This window comes from Plectropomus leopardus, chromosome 18 (genome assembly GCF_008729295.1).
Source record: "Plectropomus leopardus isolate mb chromosome 18, YSFRI_Pleo_2.0, whole genome shotgun sequence".
In the NCBI taxonomy this organism is placed as follows: Eukaryota; Metazoa; Chordata; class Actinopteri; order Perciformes; family Serranidae; genus Plectropomus; species Plectropomus leopardus.
The window spans coordinates 25,230,880-25,243,750 of record NC_056480.1 but is presented as its reverse complement, the minus strand read 5'-3'; the positions used below and the strand labels follow the sequence as shown (position 1 = coordinate 25,243,750).

At 36.5% G+C, this 12,871-nt stretch overlaps 1 protein-coding gene across 3 annotated transcripts in view; it reads right to left on the bottom strand.

The window, feature by feature from the left end:
• The window catches only part of col22a1 (collagen, type XXII, alpha 1), a 71,853-nt gene that overhangs the window by 17,423 nt on the left and 41,559 nt on the right, over positions 1 to 12,871 (bottom strand). For all 3 annotated transcript variants that reach the window (XM_042506667.1, XM_042506669.1, XM_042506668.1), the window contains 21 exons: positions 12,762 to 12,815; positions 11,925 to 11,978; positions 11,769 to 11,822; positions 11,606 to 11,659; positions 10,428 to 10,481; positions 10,255 to 10,299; positions 10,112 to 10,174; positions 9,217 to 9,270; positions 8,570 to 8,611; positions 8,396 to 8,428; positions 7,828 to 7,881; positions 6,681 to 6,734; positions 6,540 to 6,593; positions 5,701 to 5,754; positions 5,523 to 5,576; positions 4,978 to 5,082; positions 2,593 to 2,637; positions 1,975 to 2,052; positions 1,842 to 1,877; positions 1,704 to 1,757; positions 260 to 304 (listed from right to left, as the gene is read on the bottom strand). In XM_042506667.1, coding sequence (XP_042362601.1) covers positions 260 to 304; positions 1,704 to 1,757; positions 1,842 to 1,877; positions 1,975 to 2,052; positions 2,593 to 2,637; positions 4,978 to 5,082; positions 5,523 to 5,576; positions 5,701 to 5,754; positions 6,540 to 6,593; positions 6,681 to 6,734; positions 7,828 to 7,881; positions 8,396 to 8,428; positions 8,570 to 8,611; positions 9,217 to 9,270; positions 10,112 to 10,174; positions 10,255 to 10,299; positions 10,428 to 10,481; positions 11,606 to 11,659; positions 11,769 to 11,822; positions 11,925 to 11,978; positions 12,762 to 12,815 — 1,140 coding nt within the window. The remainder of the gene's footprint in view (positions 1 to 259; positions 305 to 1,703; positions 1,758 to 1,841; positions 1,878 to 1,974; positions 2,053 to 2,592; positions 2,638 to 4,977; positions 5,083 to 5,522; positions 5,577 to 5,700; positions 5,755 to 6,539; positions 6,594 to 6,680; positions 6,735 to 7,827; positions 7,882 to 8,395; positions 8,429 to 8,569; positions 8,612 to 9,216; positions 9,271 to 10,111; positions 10,175 to 10,254; positions 10,300 to 10,427; positions 10,482 to 11,605; positions 11,660 to 11,768; positions 11,823 to 11,924; positions 11,979 to 12,761; positions 12,816 to 12,871) is intronic.

The window sequence follows — 12,871 nt, the reverse complement described above, 5'->3', positions numbered from 1 at the left end:
ATGTTAAAAGTTAACAAATCGCCCTCTGGTAGTTCTCCTTTAAGTAGTTCAGTGATCAGTCTAAAAACTACTGCGTAAATTGTGCATGTGAAGAAACTTAGTGTGTGATTTATACATGATCATTCTTTATACACTATTCAGAGGACACATTGAATATAAAGTGAAATATAGAGGTTAAATGAGCATTTAGGGAGAGAACATTCAGTGCAACCAGTTCCTCAGACAGCACAGGTTGTTCCCTGACACTTTCTGTACTCACAGGCTCTCCTGGTGCTCCCTTATCTCCCGGCCGTCCTGGTAAACCCTGCATTTGGAGCAAGGAGAAAAAAAAACATTTTTAATAAATTGTGGATTATGAAATCCCACAGTGTTCCATGTCAAATACATAAATGAGACAGTGAGAAATAAATAATCATATGAATAAATAAAAACATAATGAATGATAAAACCATGAAATTATATAGTAGAAAAATAAATAAATAAATAAAAACTGTAAAAAAAAAAAAAAAAGTGCAGTTTTTCAATTGAAGCATGCATATTAGATCTTGTTATGTGATTGGCTGCTCTTCAGCTCCTTAAATGGATAATAGGGGATTATTGAAGTGGGGATTATTAAAGTGCAAAACAGACAGTATAATATTATTGTGTTATTGAATAACGCCAGCATACAAATTACTCAGAAATCATCATATGTTAATGACAAAAAAACACCAAAGAAAATTCAGAATTAGTCATTGCATGTTTTTTTTCTTCCCATTTATTCATAGTTCATATAAAATAAGCACATATTGTGTTTATTTGTTCTCTTATTTATTATAAACATTTTATTGTTGTCATTGCTATATACCTTTTCTATGCTATTGTAATCCTGCTCTGAGAAGCATTTTGGACTGCATAATTGTATGTAAAGAGCTGTGTATGTAAAAAAATAAATAAATAAAAAACTTTGATTTGATTCATTTTTTTTTAAATGGCAATTTCATACATAGCAAATTTGACTTTTTTATTTTTTGTTTTTAATGTCAGTTCTCCTTTGACCACAGGCATATTTCTAAGGTGGCAATGTGTCTCTTTTCCAACAGAGACGCATGATTGAAATCGTGTGAACTTTGAGTCATAAGGTCCTCGCCATGTTTCTTTTCCAAAACATAACCACAGTGACTTTAGGTGCCAAAACCTAACCTCTCTAACTTAATAACGGAACTTCATATTAAGGATGTAACATCGTGGCATGGATAATAGCAACATTGTAATGAGAAAGTCACAGCAAATCAAATTACTTATATATTCTAAGGTTGCAAATTGTAGGCGCTCTTATTAATCGATTAATAATTATTAATCAGTCATATTAACGATTGATTAATTATTTTATTATAATTATTTAATGATTTTTTAACGTAATTTATTTCAAGCAATAACAAATGCATTTTTTCCTAGGTCAAAGCTAAAAGCAACATATTGCATATACTTTGGCAGCATTTCATTGCACATCGACAATCAAATTTTAGATGTTTGATTAAATTCTTAACAACCAATTAATTGATCAATTGTTATCATCCCTGACATATTTATTTTATTCATTATTATTATTATTATTATTATTATTATTATTATTATTATTATTATTATTGTTGTTGTTGTTGTTGTTGTTGTTGTTGTTGTTTTTAGTAGTAGTAGTAGTAGTAGTTTAGTTTTGGACTCACATTATGTCCTGCTGGGCCCTGAGGACCGGCAACTCCTGGTAGACCCCTCAAGCCCTGGAATCCACATAAATACAGATATTCGAGGAACACAGTTTATAGACATTTAAATATGCAGTATGAGACTTAAAAAATATTTACAGCAGGTCCAGGTTCCCCATCTTTTCCTGGAGAGCCCTACACGGAAAAAAAACAAACAATGCATGTTTCAAAATGTATAAATAAATGCACAGGAGGATAAAAGTACAACACTGGATGGCACTGATGCTCATACCGATGGTCCCACTTTGCCTTCTCCTGGTGTGCCCCTGTCCCCTGGTAACCCTGGTTCTCCCCGTGACCCAGGTTGGCCCTAGGAGAAAAAAAAAAAGTTTAGTTCACCACCCTTAGATAATGTGCCTTAATGTTTGGCTAAGAGTCCTGCTTGGCACAGAAAGTGTCCCATTCAGCGATGCCTGCTGATCCCAGAAATACCACCCTGTTTTTAATTTGTGATGAAAAAGGGAGAGAAAAAAACAATCAGCAGTTGACATTTTGGTACTCAGAAGAGAAAACGTGTCGGTGATGAGGGTGAGCGATTTGACACCATAAATCCAGCAAATGTCCCTGTCCATCCAGCCTCTCGCAGTCTGTGCCCCCATCCCGACATCACGCTCGTCACACTCATAATCAGAGCAACAGTCACAGTGCAGTGGACATAGAAATTGCTTTTGCTGCTTTCAACAAAAATGAATTGTTTTTCTCATCCGTGCCAGAAGAAAAAAAAAAAGTTTTTCACATCAACAAAAGAGCACCTGTGCATGATAAAAAACACACCTCAGGCAACCTACAAAGCTCACATACACACACACACACACACACACACACACACACACTTCTAAAAAGACATTACCTTTGGCCCTGGGGGTCCTTGAATTCCCTGTGGTCCTGGCTCCCCCTGTAATATCACAAATGACATTAATCAAACTGCTCAAACTCTCAAACACTAGAATTTAGCTTCTTTTGAATCAAAAACTCAGAGCTGAAAGTGTGTCTGAGCTGCTGTTTGTGTGCAGCCGGCGAGGCCCCGGGGCCGCACCTGGCTGCTGTAAAAAAAAACTTTAAACTGCTCAAACTCTCAAACACTAGAATTTAGCTTCTTTTGAATCAAAAACTCAGAGCTGAAAGTGTGTCTGAGCTGCTGTTTGTGTGCAGCCGGCGAGGCCCCGGGGCCGCACCTGGCTGCTGTAAAAAAAAACTGAACTGCTGCGAGCCAAAATCTGCTGCACTCCTGTGTTGCTTTAATGTGATATGTCTTAACAATGTTTTTCCTGTTTGCTGCTGTCTAAAAAAAAACTTTTAAAAAAACTGAACTGCTGCGAGCCAAAATCTGCTGCACTCCTGTGTTGCTTTAATGTGATATGTCTTAACAATGTTTTTCCTGTTTGCTGCTGCCTCGTCAGCAGGACGGCCACATGTCTGGGGTGAAAAATGATGAGGAAACATGTTGAGCTGCAGCACAAAATGTGCAGACTCAGGCTCGGTTTCCTGCCGTATAGGCGCTCAGATTGTGCTGTAGTGCAACATGTATCACAGGCTGGGAGATGTTTACAAGGAGAACACGTGTGGAATACAAAGAGAACTGATGAACATGCCAGGTTTTTTTTTTATCAAAATACTGTTTCACTGACTTATAAACATACACAGCACTGCATTAGTTGGAAATTTAATTTTGAAGTTTACCTCTGACATGCTGGTGGACCTGTCTGTACAAACTTACAGGACTTTATTTCAAAGTTTAGTTGAGATATCACAGCTTCCAAAGATACTAAATACTGGAATATGTTAACAAAATGATGCACAAGATATCGAGAATTGATTGATTGAATATTGCAGCTATAAGACCATGGAGTATACACTCTAAGAAATAAAGGTGCTAAATGTAACAGTATAGGGTACATCGGCTTTTTCGCATGGGAAAAAAAACTTTTTTGGTTCTGGTTGACCAAAACCCAAGAGTAGGTGTGTTTCCATTAACCCTCAAATTGCGCAAATTCAATTTACAATTATAAAATACGCCTTATGGAAACCAGTCAAAAACAAAAAAACAAAACAAAACAAAAAAAACAACTCCCATCTATCAAAAAAGAGTCTTTACACTCACATGAGGTGGTATTTCAAGAGATTCCAAAAAGCCAAAAACCATTTTGAAAACACTTTTTTCGCTTTTATGCACAGATAGCCAGTTTAAAAACAGGTATGGATAACACGATGGAAATAATGATGGCTGGTGCGGTGGCTGCAATAGAAATAAACTGCTATTGTTTTGAATATCCCCCACCGTGTGTCTTGGAATGATATCACATGCGGAGAAGTCGCAGACAACTCACTCAGTGGAAACGCAGTCATATTGCAATTGTGTTTAATTGACATTTTTAAAAATATTGCTTTTTTTTAAAAATATAAGTTTTGTGCAAATCTGTAATGGAAACCCACCTAGTGACAATGTGAATAATGGGAAACAGCATATAAACATCTGTGTCACCTATTCTTTAAATCTGATGGTCGTAAAAAACACCACAGGGCAAAATTTACCAAAAATGTGACCAAAAATTTAATTATTGGATGACTCCATTATTTTTTGAGGATTTTACGTCATTCTATAGTTTCTTAGTTGTGTTCCTTATGTATGTATTTGAATCAGAACATTCAAATCTTATGTTTTTTTGTCAAAATATGATTCAAAGAACCTTTTCCCCCTGTGGCCTCTGCAGGTTTCTGTTTTATGATCATGCTACATAAAAACTTATATAAACCTACATAAACCCATGTACGCCATAGTTTGGTTCCAAAAGTCACACGACAACACAAACAAAACTAAACGAAATTAGGCAGCTGTGGACCAGCAGCTTCCTTTGTGCAGACGTAAAGTGCTGTCTGACAGGAAGGTAAAGCAGTAAAAATAATCTAAATACAGTGTCTACTAAAACTGCATTTTGCTACCACCCTGTCAACAACCACCAGACCCCTTTAACAAAAACAGTCATTTTACCTCTCAGGAGTTATTGGTCTATCACTGCCTCTAATCAGTTAGTTAGCTCTGTAGCCTATGCCACTGCAAGGCTGGAGTGAGAGTTTCCATTGGCAAAATACGAAAAAAGTTGCAGACAGACCCTTTAATATAGCAAACAATATTCTCAAAAAACAGTATGTTTGAAGTGTACTCAAATTGTAAATACAATTTGTAAATACAATACAAATTGTAAATACAATTTGATAGAAAAGATATGTGTCTTACATTTTGTCCCTCTTTCCCCTTTCCTGGTGGGCCAGGGGGTCCAGTCAGACCGGGATCTCCGGGTGGGCCTGAGGGACCTGCTTGTCCTGGTTTACCTTGTTCGCCCTAAAATAAATTTCACAATAAAGAAAGAACTTCATCCTCTGATATCAGTCGAGTTGTCCTATAAATAAGGTGAGTAAACAGTAATGGCGTGGTGGGAAAAGAATCAAATGTCCCAGCAGTAACTTGTTGAAAAAGCCAAAGAAAAATCTAAGAGAACAAAGAGAATGAAAAAGCCATGAGAGATGGTAGGAAATGTTCTGCATTGCTGAATTGTGAGACTCCACAGCTACGTGTGTCTGCTGCTGCTGCTGCTGCTGCAGGGATTGAAATGCATTCAGAGACTTCTCTGTTGATACAATAATGGAGGACACACAAGGTCGCTCTTCTCTTCTCTGCAGACTTATTTTCTCCTTTCATTGCCAAACCCAGGCTGGACATAGTCGGAAAACTTTGAAAATAACATCCAACCATATGTACATATTTAAAAATAGATGACTGACCTTTTCTCCTCTCTGTCCAGCTGGACCGGGAGGCCCAATGGTCCCTGGTATACCCTAGAAGACAGACAGCTGGTAGTTCCGGACTGAATTGATCTGATAGCACTGGCTGTTGATCAGTTCAAGAGAGACAGAAAGCAGGCATCATTGACAAAATAATAAAGGTTTTGAAAAGACCTACCACATTTCCTGGTAATCCACGAAGACCCTGAGGGCCAGCTATGCCAGGTGGACCCTAGGAGAAACACATAAGCCCTTATAGTTCATTACATCTACCCATTTGGTGTAAAATGTGTATTACACTGACAGCTGTCAGCTTTAGGGCATTATTCATGGCGTGATTATGGTCTGTACAAAACATGTTATTTTTAAAATTAAGCGTTAATCGCCTGCCACCATTCCTGTATTTTAGAAGATGTAGTGGAAACTATCATATGAAACTAGAGGCGTCAAGGAACTCAATGCTACCATTTAATCATGCCATGCTACCTTCTCAGGAAAGGGGCTAAATAATGCTCCAAAATTAGGCTAAATTTTGGCTATAGGAAAAAGCATGGCCATTTCACAGGGGTCTCTTAACCTGTGAGCTCAAAATATCAGAACAAAAACTGGTTCTATGGGTTTACGAGTCTCTCCTTCACAGACACTTCATGCTATTCCCGTGTATTTTTTGCTGTCATTTGATTCCTAATCAAGAAAATCTGGTGAGAATTGCTTTATCTTGTCAGTATGGACATACCTGTTTTGAAATGCACAGCAATCTTGGAAAAACACTGCTCACACAGTATTTTGACTTAGACTGAAGTGCTGAAGCTGAGTCATTATCAACAGTGGAAAAAGGCACATCCGCACATTGCGGATATGCTTTTTTCACTGTTGAAATGAAAACTAAAGAAATAGTAAACATGATTCAAAAAAACGTGATTAATCATGATTAACTATTGATTTTCTACAAGTAATTCAGATTTTAAAAAATTAATTGTTTGACAGCTCTTATTGTCATTTTATAAGACAACTTACAGGGTCTCCAACACGTCCTGTCTCTCCCGTTAGTCCAGTGTCACCTTTTGGTCCCTTAAACAAAAATGGCAAATTAGACATAACACACCTAAAATCTCTGGACAGTACTGACTGGGAGATACGGGATGACGAGCATCTTACCGCTGGTCCAGGTGGTCCCTTAAAGCCTTGTTCACCAGGTAACCCTCTTTGACCCTTCAAGAAAAGGCACATATATTTAAACAGTGCCAAACCAGCTGTCACCATTCATGAATATGACATACTCAGCAACTTGGCATGAAATGTCCCAAAACTTGTTAAAAAAAAATGCGAATGGTGATGAAAAAAATACTTGAAAATTAGCTGTGAAAAAAAGAGACAATCATTAGAAAATAATCAATCATTATCATTAATATTATTATTATATCACTGTTTTTAGGTTATATCCTGTATTTTCTTTTACTTTTCTTTTCTTATTTTCTGCTAATTACAGGTCATTTTCTTTGGGATTTTTACTTATTTCTTGCTCAGTTACTCATTGTCTTTTTTCCTTTTTTGTGAGAAATCCAGCTGATTTGCTGCAGTTCCAAAAGGTTAAAATGAACAAAATATCAACATCATCTGTCATGAACATTCTATGATAATTTAACGTGAACATTAGACATTGACACTGAAATTTGGTCACCTAACATCACAACCTAAATTCAGTAAATATCAAACCCTAACAGTGTGGGTGGCCAGCTGAATGTAGATTACATTTCATTTTCATACATTCTTTTTGTCACATTTCTGCTGAAACTATGATGTGAAATTAATATGGATTGTGCAATGAAGGTTGTAGATAATAACAACATGCATGCATGAAAAATTATTGCATTCTGTCACGAAATTGTCGCCAACTCAGTACCATCACCTTCATACAATGTCTAGGAACATCCAAGATAAAGATAAATAGATACTAGCAGTGTTTTAAATTATTGTACTTAATATATTTTTGTAGATAAAGATTTTTATGCTTCCCAGGCTTTTTCAGTTTAAATATAGCAATGAGTTACGCATATTCTGGTCCAATACAGTGAATATTAACTGCAATAAATAGAGAATCAGGCCAGTGCATTACTGTCTCTTACAGTTTAATTTACTTAACCCCGTTAAAGATGGCCCCTGAGCTACCGTATTGTAGCAGCACTGATTCACTATCACCACACTGGATCTCTACTGACATCTAGTGGACCCCTCTGCGTGTTGCCAGGAGTTAGTTTTGTTCAATCAAGAAAAGGAAGACAAAAGATAGAGAGAAAACACTCACAATCTCTCCTGGGTTCCCTTGATCCCCCTTCTCTCCCTTCTCTCCAGGTTTTCCCTAGAGGCAAGAAAAAAAACCAATGAAAAAGAAGAAAGAGAAACAGGTAGGTTTTTGGGGGGAATACAGGGGACACGTCACCCTCAATATTTAGCACGTTTATTTGAAAAAGCAAAAGGCATTAAAGCAACACAAGAAAACTTTTTGAGGGACAAAATCACAGGATAATTTAGTACAGAAAAGTCTTAAATTGGCTCCAGAAAGAAAGACATAAAGTGCAATGTTTAAACTTTTCTTGCAGAAGACCACCAAAAAATCCTTTTCATGTGTGTCTGCCCAGTATTGAAATAATTGCTACGCCCTTGAATGGATGGAAGACAATGATGAAAAATTAACATTTAAACCAGTTAAGTTTGTTTGTCATACACAAAACCAAATAGAAACTTTTGAAGTATCAAAACAAAAACAAAAAACCTATCCATTTTCAAAATTAAAATAATCCATAAGAGAGGTGGTCTGCAATATTTTTTTTTTTTTCAAAGAATAATGACATTTTTTGTAAAAGTGTACTCACAGGTTCACCAGGTTCAGGGATGACACTTGCCACCTATGAAGAAAAAAAGGAGATATTAATGTAACTGAATACTCAGTCACATATTGACTCCATTCCCTCCATCATGGTTATATCATACACTGCAGGGCTGTGACTGCACGGTGTGTTAACATACACACTAGATATTGTACTTACATCTCCCGGAATACCAGGTTGTCCCCTCGGTCCCACTTCACCCTGAGGAAGAGACAATAAGTTCATACTGTCTGCATACAAATGACCTTATTACAGCTAATGCTGCAGGAGACCACTGTATCTACAGTAACATGGTGGGATATACAACCATGAGATTCCATTTGTTTTTTAATATGCTTGATATTTAATTTTACCTTATAGAGCATTTGAAAAAGGGGCCTCATTTCAGCAAAATGCACTTACTGCTTGGCCTATCTCAACTTAAATTTCAAAGACTGGAAAAAACATATTTCAATTACAGAAGCAGAAGTCCTAAACTCATTGCCAGGTCTTGTCCTATCTCAAACATCCTATCTCATCTTATCTTCATCAATTATTGAGAAATCATGTTCAAGAAAATAAGACGGAAGCAAGGTCACCGTAGCCTTTGACCTTTGACCTGCCATTTTTGACAGTTTTGAATCAAGTACTGCATCTATGTCATCCCAACCAGGGAAATCCTTAAGTTAGGACAGTTCTGTTATTGCTAAATTCCTATTGTAAAACAAGATATGATTTCCCAAAAATCCCAAATGTTCCCCGAAACTGAGTTCAAATAGGATTTTAGACTAAGAAATGAGGCCCCTGATTTCATATTTCTTATTTACCTTGTCGCCCTTTTCACCTTTTGGCCCAGTTGGTCCATCCTGTCCTCTTTCTCCCTAAAAGAGAGCCGAAAATCAAAATATGAATTATTTATATAAACGCAAACCCCATTTACAGTATAATATACACAAATATGAACTTTTGTAACCCTTTGATACCTGAACAAATTGGCTTGAGATCAAAGACATGGGAAGAAAGCAAAGATCAACAAAAGAAATGACCCAAATCTTAGCAAGAATTTTTCTTTTTAAATTAAAAAAAAAACCAGAAAGTCAGACAAAAAACAAGGAAATGATCTGGAAAAAAGTTTTTAAAAATTCTAATTATTCTGTAACATATATTTAAATATGCAGTTACGATCATTAGAAATATGGGTTTTCCCTAGCTCAAAAGAGAGCAAAAATCAAATATCAAAAGTACTTTTTTAACCCTTTGCATCCTGAAAAAATAAAAAACAGAAATTTTAAAAATGATAATTATTTTGCAACATAATCTTAAATATATAATTATGAGAATTGAAAATATAGTCTTTCTCTAGCTTTTAAAAAAATAATATTCTAAATCTACTAATTTCTTGCAATTTGTAAAATATTTCTCACCAAGTTGCTCAGTGCATTTTGTTTTTGAAAGAAATTGCATCAGTGTGCTCAGGGTTCAAAGATTTAAATACTTGTTAAAGGCCACTGAAAGAAGAGCACAAGAAAAGTGATGTTGCTCCAGGGTTCAAAGGGTTAACTGAAAGTAGGAAGTCAAGAGCTATGCCTAGTAACAGTTGGTTTTACTCAAGTTTCTTTAACCAGAAATGATTTCTGTTGCGAAATAATATAGTGAACCTTTAAAGGACGTCTCCCCATGCATGGCTGTAGATTTTATACAATTTAATAATGTCAAACCAACCTGAAAACCTCTTTCTCCTCTTTCTCCAGCAACACCTTGTTGACCAGGTGTACCAGATTCTCCCTGTGGGGAAAAAAAACATGATAAACTAATTTTCTTACAAAAGATCCCAAACCACAAAAAATCAGCAGCTGTGAACTAACTCTTTCTCCTGGAGGCCCTCTTGGTCCGGGAGGCCCGTCATCACCCTGGGGAGAAGATTCACCTGGACGTTAATGTCAGATTTGCATATGGAAACACACATGCAACTTAAAAAGCTGCATATGTCTTCAGCCATGTCTGTTGTGTTTCTAGGTATACAGCGCAGTCACGGTACCTTAGGTCCAGGCTTGCCGGGAAAACCATCTGTCCCACGCTCTCCCCTGGGCCCCTTTACAGACACAAGATTTCCATTTAGATGTCATACTTTGAAAAAAAAACCTGCCTGTCAGACAGATACTGTAAAGACTAATCCACAAAAACTTAGCTGAAATTTACTATGTCTAATAAATGTCCATGTTTTGAACAACACGTGTTTCTCCAAAACATATTGTTTAGCCAGCTGTTGTTAGAATTACAATTTTAGTAAGTAGACATTGGAAGTCAATAGCCTCACTAATCTTTCAGTGCTCTCAGTGGTTAAACCTAAAGCAGTATTCATCTTTTTTTGTCCACCAGGGGTCTTCAACAAGGTGAACAACAACTTGTAAAATTAACATATTAGCAAACGCTTGCTTACTTGTGCATCTAGTCTGCACAAAGTAACATTAAAATCTATTTAAAGTTGTGTTTCTGGCAATCTGCAGAACATAACTCCAGTATTCACCATCCTTTTAGCTTTGCTGTTGTCTTTCCAACCTACTTAGTACTGTAGGGGACTGTAGTTTATTTATGAGAGGAGTAGGCAGGCAGGGGCATGATTTCAATTTTCTTTTTTTAATTTAATCTTGAACCTCCTCAAAGCTACAGATATTTTTCCTTTCCTCCTCTGGTAGTACAAATAGTTCACTATAACCAAAAAGACGTTTAACAGTTGCTGGCTTTGAGAAATAACATGATTTTGGTGATTTCTGAACAAAAACATGCTTTTCAAATCCACCAACAGGCTTTTACGGTTCAGAGGGCATTTAAAACAAGTTAAATGTAACCCTTTAAAGTATGTCTTTCTCATGAGCCAAAATAAAACATATTTCCCTCCCCAGTGCTTAAAAATGATTTAGGCTGCGTTTAGACGAGAATGGCCCTACTAAAAATGAAAAAATCTTCCTTTGCATTTTTTTAAAAGGTCTGAAACCAAAACACTGAGCTAAAAGTCACAAAACAAGCTCCATAAACCTGAGAGGTACTGCAGATTTGGATAGTAATTCTGTGCAATTTTGTCACTATAATCGACCCCTTTCACAATACACATCATCACTGGAGCCTTTAAAATGTTGTGTCACAAAAATTGTGACCGCTGTGAACACGGAAGGCAAAACAAAAAAAAGTAAAAGTCATTGCAAAGGTCGTACTGACCATGGTGCCGTCATTTCCAGGAAGACCGTCCAGACCGTCTTTACCAGGAAGACCCTTTGGAGATGAATGACAAAAGTTTGACATTTACTGACATGAGCAGAGAAATTACAACAAAGTGTGAACACAACGGTTGATTTAATTTAAGAACAAAAAGCTGACTCACAGGCTTTCCCATCTCTCCAGGTTTGCCTGAAAATCCTATTTCACCAGGCAGACCCTTTAAAAAGAGAGAACAGGTCATTTATTCTGTAGCAGGTATTTGTTTCCAAAAATAAATCATCATATTTGAGAATGTTTGTGTCTATCTCTCATCTCTTACAGGGGGTCCAGTGTGTCCTTGGTTCCCTGGCGGCCCAGGTGGACCCTGGGGACCCTACAAAATAAACATAAAAAAATATCAATGAAAATGTATGCCACTTGATCAACATCTCATAAATATGCGGGTAATGTGAGCTTTTGCAGGATGGTAAATGTTCTTTTAACCCTTTGAAATCTGAGCAAATTGGTTTGATTTGTGGAAAGGAAAATTGGCTGAAAATAGCAAAAAAAAAAAAAAGTTAAGAAAGAAAGAAAAAAAAGATTAACTTTATGTGTGTGTGTGTGTGTGTTTGGATTTTTATACTTTTTATTTTTTTACCTTTTTTGGGAAAATAATTTTAAATAAATACAATTATAACAATTCTAATCATTAATCAATATAGACTATTTTGCTCAGGTTTCAAAGGGTTAAGAACCAGTGTTCATTAGTACCAGTGAGCAGCCACTAGAGGGAGGCACCACAGCACCATTTATAGCCCAGCCAGCCTTGAATGCCATTTGCAGACAGGTGTATTTCTGTTTTGCTCCAGGGAGCAGTTTGCAAAATTAATTGACATAACCTGTTGGTACTAATCTAGCCTTTTTATTTTCCCTCTATTAAAACACACAGTAAAGACACCTTTGAGAGAGCAGTTATTCTGTGCTTTGTGAGTCACATCAAACACTGAGCAAACCCACACAATTAAAATGCCAAATTAATTCCCCTCGGTTCTCCTTGAGAGGTCATTGAGGTGAAAAAAACAAGCACTAAAAGGAGCCGTACATTAATGAGAAGTCATTTTAAACAGGTATGTTACAGTTTATATTCATGAAGTTAAGAAATTGAAATTGTTCTTACAGGAGGTCCAGGGAGGCCGTCCACACCAGGCAGTCCACTTTCACCTTTCTTTCCCTGAAAGACAATTAAATTCAATAAATAAATATTCAAAAATATATATTCATAAATTC